Here is a 6,342-nt window from a genome sequence, read left to right as displayed (position 1 = left end):
TTGATTAGATGATGGAGTGTTTGTATATTATAATAAAGACATTCTTAATGATATCAAAAGGGATGCTACCTAAATTTAATTTATTATGATTTGATTTATAGTTATAATCTTTATACTTACACAATTGAGAAACGAACTGAAAAATCCTCGCATAAGGCCAGATTGAGAAATCAAACAAGTGAAAATATTGGGAAAGAAACGATATAAAACTAAAGGTAAGAAAGGAAACAAGACAACGTGTAGTTAGTTCACCGATCAAATATCGAGAAAGAAACGATATAAAACTAAAGGTAAGAAAGGAAACAAGACAACGTGTAGTTAGTTCACCGATCAAATATCGAGAAAGAAACGATATCAAACTAAAGGTAGGAAAAGAAACAAGACAACTGTAGTTAAATGACCGATCAAGAGACGGTGATGCAATGGAGAACCAAAGAGATCCGATCAAAAACCCTACCGCCTTCCCTTAGCAGGGCGAAGTGAGTGGGAAACGAGTGTAACTTAAACCTTGTATGGCAAACAACCTGTGCCGGTTTTGTGGGTAAACGAGGGAGACTGAGAGAGCTAAGTGGAAATGAGGTAGCAATCAATACGCGTCCACCTACAACCTGTCGAATCAATTAATGGTCTGTTTAAACTCCAATTGATCATTATTTACACAAAAATATATATAATTTATAAAATTCCCCTCATATTGTTATCATCTTTAGAGTTTAAAGAGTATTAAATATCAATCACAATTTTAATAGTAGAGAGAGAGAGAGAGAGAGAGAGAGAGAGAGAGAGAGAGAGAGAGTCGGCCTAACAAGAATTCTACTAAAATTATAAACAAAAAATAATAATATTATTTTATTTAATTAAAGATATCACTTTGTATAAACTCAAATAAATAAATAAATAAATAAATAAAATTGTTGAAATTTATATTAGTTTAGTCTAATTATAGGGTTAGTGAGGACAACCGAAGGATGAAGGGATTAGTTAGTGGTGTTAATGAATTAAATATAGAGATCAAATTAACAAAAGAAATTAGTTTCAAAGTAAATAATATTATTACTAGACAGACGCAGCAATGATCAGAGGCCTTTCGCCGATATGATTATATCACTAATTTAATGGACTAATGACATTATTATTGTGATCCTTTAGGAGTAGCCACTACAAGTTTTTGCTTTTTTTTTTTTCCACAGTAGCAATCGTCTGGTCTTCTCCCTGTTTATTTCATGGAGAGGTACAGTCCCAGTTAGCTGTCCCCGACGAGTAAGGACTAAAGTTGACCTAGTGTTTGTTCCTGGAGGCGTGTAGAAGCATTGTGTTGACAGTTGTGAAAGGTCAAGTTCTATGGCCCATTCTGGATCCGAAACAGCGGTGAATGGCATGGAAGTGTAGACTCGTTCATCGAGTAGGTTTTAATGGATCCTCTGTTGGAGTGCTGTTGTCGCAAGACTCTTGCATGCTCTCATGTTCTCGTTCCATGAAAAGATGTTGTCTCTTATCAAGACTGCAGTGGACTGCCGAGCTATCTCCCGTGAGCACATATGGTGAACCGAGTGCAGGTTTAATCACTGTACATTTAATAATCATGCCTTCCAAACTTGGGACGCCATGATTTTAATTTCTCGTGTCAGCGGACATCATCACTATGCAGGGCTTACATGCCATCGAAGCCGCAAGCGCAGCACAAACGCTAACGCACCGTTGGAAATAGATGAGAAGAAGATTACTATGAATTCTAGTTGCGTTCCGAGCTGGGATGCAATCATGTCTACAAGAAAACGGACCTCTTCTTCTTCTCTGATCCAACTCGCCACATGTAGCTGTGCGAGAAGGTTCCAAACGGAGGGGGAATGATCGATTGGGTTGATCCCTGAGGAGTCATCATCATCTTCTTCTTCCTCCTCCTCCTTCCACCACTGGCACACTCCATTACACAGCTCTAAGCCACAGGATTCCTTCACGCGAGCACAGGTTCCCATCTCCCTCGTCATCCACACCCCTCCTCACCGAGAAGGACATCAATGTCCCCTCCACGTGTCTCTTTGTTGGGTCTACATCAGCTCACATATTTATTTAAATCTCAATCTAATTAGTATTATAATCGATATACTGAGAATACATTTATCATTTATGAATAATTAATAGAAAATAAATATATTATACAATTGATTACTTCATCTAAAGGCTTAAATGGACACAAAATACAATCGATCTTTTTGCTAATATTTTGATTTAAAAATAACTACAATTTAATTGCATGGTACATTCCGACTTCTGAAAAATTAAATTAAAAACAAAAGTGACAATTTTATTCATGCTTTAAGAAGGGAAAGACAAGAAGAAGAAAAAGTTTACCGACACCGAGTGAGTCATTTTCGCTTTATCTGTTCCCCAAGTTTTGAGGTCAAAAGGTCAACCACCAGAAAAGAAGGCGAAGAAGACAAGTCATTAGATTAGAGAAGAAGGAAGGAAGAGAGAGAGAGAGAGAGAGAGAGAGAGAGAGAGAGAAGAAGAAGCAGAAGAAGTGGTTCGAGAATGGAGTGGGAGTGAGGCTTGGTCAACATGCACACAGGGGCAGGTGGTCAACGGGAAATGTCCAGTTTTGGAGAGTGCCCTAACTGCTCCATCTCCCAACTCAGCTTCGGTGCACCTCCATCATGCGTCGGCACGTACTCCTGCTTGAAACCAAACGCTTTCCTTGAACCAGCTTGAATCATGCAGATTACCTTCTGCCACAAATTGGCAGAAGAGCAAGAAGAACAGTAGTGCCAAGAAGACGAGCAAGCAAGCAGTTCCGTACCTCGAGCTTCGACAGTAGCTCATGGGCAGTTTGTGCGGAGATGATGATATGACGCGCGGCGGGCGCAATGAATCCCTCGTCCACGGCCTTGTCGATGAAGGAGAGCAGGGAGTTGTAGTAGCCATCAACGTTCAGCAAGCCTACCTGTGCAGCAGCAACAAATCATATGTATGTATGGATGCATGTTAGCGTTAATGGAATGAAAGTAGATAAAGGAATTAACGGAGGTTTACCGGCTTGTCGTGGATCCCTAGTTGAGCCCAGGTTATGGCTTCGAGGAGTTCTTCCAGGGTTCCATAGCCACCTGTATGGTTAATCACATGAAGAACCAAGCAACTCGAAGACACTCAGCATGAGGTCAAAATTAACGGTAGAACATCTATCTAAAGAAAAGCTACTACAGTAAAGATGATGATCTAGAAGAGATGAATTACCAGGCAATGCTATGAAGGCATCAGCTTGGCGAGCCATTTCGGCCTTCCTTTGGTGCATCCCTGAGACAGGCCTCACCTCTCCTACAGTCTCTCCTGTAATCTGCAGGTCCCCAAACTTATCAGTCATGCTTCCACTAGTAATTAGTTCGTCAAAAGAATCCGAAAACTGTAGATAAGAAGCTTGAGACACAGACAGACAGACATACCTCTCTGGGCATTAGGGTCCTGGGAATAACTCTGCAGCATATCCAAATATCATGGATGAGTATATATGCGAGAGAGAGGGAGAGAGAGAGAGAGAGAGAGAGAGACCCCAAGACATGGCGGCCGCCATCATGAACAGCTCGAGAGACAAGACCCATGAGGCCAATACTTCCCCCACCATAGACCAAGTCTATGTTCCTTTGGACCTGCAGAACAGAGCATTATTCCTCGCATCAGACCCCAAATAGCAAAAAAGAGGAGATGGCCAGCTTCTGCTCTAAGAATCTTCAATTGAGAAGAAGAATCGATCAAGACACAGTTAGGAAGACGCACCAGTTCATGGCCGAGCTGGGTTGCTGCAAGCTGGTAGCTTGCCTTCTTCCCAGGGCTGCTGCCACAGAAGACGCAGACCCTTCCGAACCGAGATGTGGATGGCCTCTTGGCCATCACATCCTGTGCCTCAGCTTCCATCGAAGCACCGAGGGAAGCTGTGAGTTGTGCTCTGAGAGAAGACACCCGCAGCTTGTTTGGCAGTGGTTTCTTCTCTTTCCCTCACCCTTTTCTCCATTTAAAGGCTTGAAAAGGGAACGCATGGACACAGTGGAGATAAGAAGGCATGTAATATGGAAATAGTAGCAGATATTGGCCAATGAGAAGCTGGAATATGGTTCTTCCTTGGTTGACAGTCAACAACATGGCTTCTTCCCATTCTCTTCTTCTTTCTTTACCTTCTTGGTTTCTCATGCAGTCAGAGCTGAGCGAAAACATTTCTCAGATGATATTACATAGAAAACATCCAAACGTGGTCTCACCATTGGAACGGGCTCAATCCACGTGAATGGTTAATATAAATCCGGTATCCCATGGCTGATCCCATCCATATGAGTCATGGATATTCTACATTGTATCCTTGACCATCATAACGCAGTTTTATGTTAATAGATATAATAGTATATGTATATATATATATATTCAAATGACATTCTAGAGAGAGAGAGAGAGAGAGAGAGAGGTCAACAATAGAAACCTCAAATAGATTAACCTCCCTATATGGTAATACGAAGGTAGAAAAATACAGGTCCCTCTGTTTTACTCCAAATCAACACACGCACACACAAAAAAAAGTCTCTATGTGCCAGTCTAGATGTAACTTTATTGGGTGATACAGTGTGGCCCTGTCCATGGTTTTGAGACATTAAAATTCTTGCTGTTTGTCTTATACTGTTGCAAAGAGTGAGATTAAAAGAGGTATAATAATGAATAAGCCAACAGTATGTGATAGGATCTCAAGGTCTTTGTGATTTAATAATCACACCCAATTAATTAACTTGTAAAGTATGTGCTAACCATCAAATGTTTTACCTCAAAGCTTTAACAAGACTTGATCATAAAATTTTACTATCAATAGTCAAAATTATTTTACCAATTAAACAAGTTTGATTTCTTCGTTTGTCATGAAGTTAAAAGAACATGTTATGTAATAAATAAATAGTAATAGTAATAGTATATAAAAAGGAAAACACAAATTACAGAAGGTGTTAACTTAATATTGGAAAATAGCAACCAGATTCCTCCTATTCCATTTCCCAGCCTCTTCTGACACCTTTTAGTCATCATTCCAAAGTATAAGGGGGCGGCCCTAAAGGCGATGACACATGCACTACTGCATCTTCTCTCCTTTCCAACATTCCTCTGTTGTGCCCCCACCAAAAGTGAGGTGGTGGCCCAGTGATTGGATGGTGGGGATCCGCGGCTGGGTTGTAGGGGTACATCTATGCACATTTAGGAGTAGTGCTTTTTTGATCTCCCCGGTTTTCCTTGACTACTGATTAATGTTGGAAAATCTCAATTGGGTTTTCATTTTCAACGTCTTTTCGTGCTTATACTAATATAATATTATTAAAGAAATAATAAAAAAATTCATATATCTTTTACAGACGTTTTACCTTATTTTTTTTATTTTATATTGATCGTGTTTTATAAATATTGATTGATATGTACCGTTCAACCGATGCTCAGAATATGATTTGATTTGAATATCTCTTGATTTCGAAGAAATTTAGAACATGAGGTACATGCATACGAATCCTCCAAACGAAAAATGGTTGGATTGCATCTGGAACTGCTGATTAGGAAATAAAGTTTTGTTTGCTTTTTCATCTGATTTGTTTGCAACATGGAGTTTTAATCAACTCAGACGTATTAGGATAATAAAAATCAATTAAAAGAGATTAATCACTCCCATTTTATGTGCGAGACATCAATAATTGTTCTTGCCAAACAACGAGAACACTGAAAAACAAAAATTCTAACTGGAGGTTTTATTTATACATTTGTCCAACGTTGTTTCCGATCAATTATTGATCATCCATCGTCTTATCGGTATACATTATTTAGCATCACCATACATCTTAATGGGATGTCAACATAATATGAATATTTGATAGTAAGGTTTCGATCAGATCCCACCTTCACACTTACCCCTTTAATCAGAGAAAGATGTAAGAATTCTATTGTGTTTTTTCTTATTCCATTACTCAAAAGCATTTGATTTAACTTGAAAGAATGGATTTGACAGACACATGTCTTTTTAAATCAATTAAAGACTAAACAATAAATTACTAATGACGTAAATTATGAGAGGTGGAATCCCCATTTTTAATACTAAATTATTCTGAACATTAGCATTCTATTTTAATCTACCAAGAACATCCAAGTATATTAATTCAAATGAAGTAACTTGTGGTAATTTAGGACGCAATTGATCCAATAATATTCTCTGAGCCCATGAACACCTTTAAATTCCCTGTCTAAGAATCTAACTAGTAACATTTGACTGCCTCATTTGTACTATTTATTTTCATGATCATATACATGGCAGTCAAACATCCCCCGAGAACAAGCAAC

At 38.9% G+C, this 6,342-nt stretch overlaps 1 protein-coding gene across 2 annotated transcripts; it reads right to left on the bottom strand.

Moving 5' to 3' along the window:
- Positions 1-2,188: 2,188 nt before the first annotated feature.
- LOC135631423 (cytokinin riboside 5'-monophosphate phosphoribohydrolase LOG1-like) lies at positions 2,189-4,143 on the bottom strand. 2 transcript variants are annotated; one of them, XM_065139085.1, is made up of 7 exons: positions 3,769-4,137; positions 3,544-3,641; positions 3,438-3,468; positions 3,232-3,331; positions 3,031-3,101; positions 2,798-2,941; positions 2,189-2,672 (listed from the first exon to the last, which is right to left on the bottom strand). In XM_065139085.1, exons 1-7 carry the CDS (start codon positions 3,904-3,906, stop codon positions 2,580-2,582), a joined length of 675 nt encoding a protein of 224 aa, XP_064995157.1. In that variant the 5' UTR covers positions 3,907-4,137; the 3' UTR covers positions 2,189-2,579. The 2 variants fall into 2 exon arrangements, with proteins under 2 accessions (XP_064995157.1, XP_064995156.1); XM_065139084.1 differs by having other exon boundaries at positions 3,438-3,641; positions 3,769-4,143.
- Between the last annotated feature and the right edge of the window lie 2,199 nt (positions 4,144-6,342).

The sequence above is a fragment of the Musa acuminata genome, chromosome BXJ3-2 (assembly GCF_036884655.1).
Source record: "Musa acuminata AAA Group cultivar baxijiao chromosome BXJ3-2, Cavendish_Baxijiao_AAA, whole genome shotgun sequence".
In the NCBI taxonomy this organism is placed as follows: domain Eukaryota; kingdom Viridiplantae; phylum Streptophyta; class Magnoliopsida; order Zingiberales; family Musaceae; genus Musa; species Musa acuminata.
The sequence above is the reverse complement of the archived record's forward strand: the minus strand, read 5'-3'. Positions and strand labels throughout refer to the sequence as shown.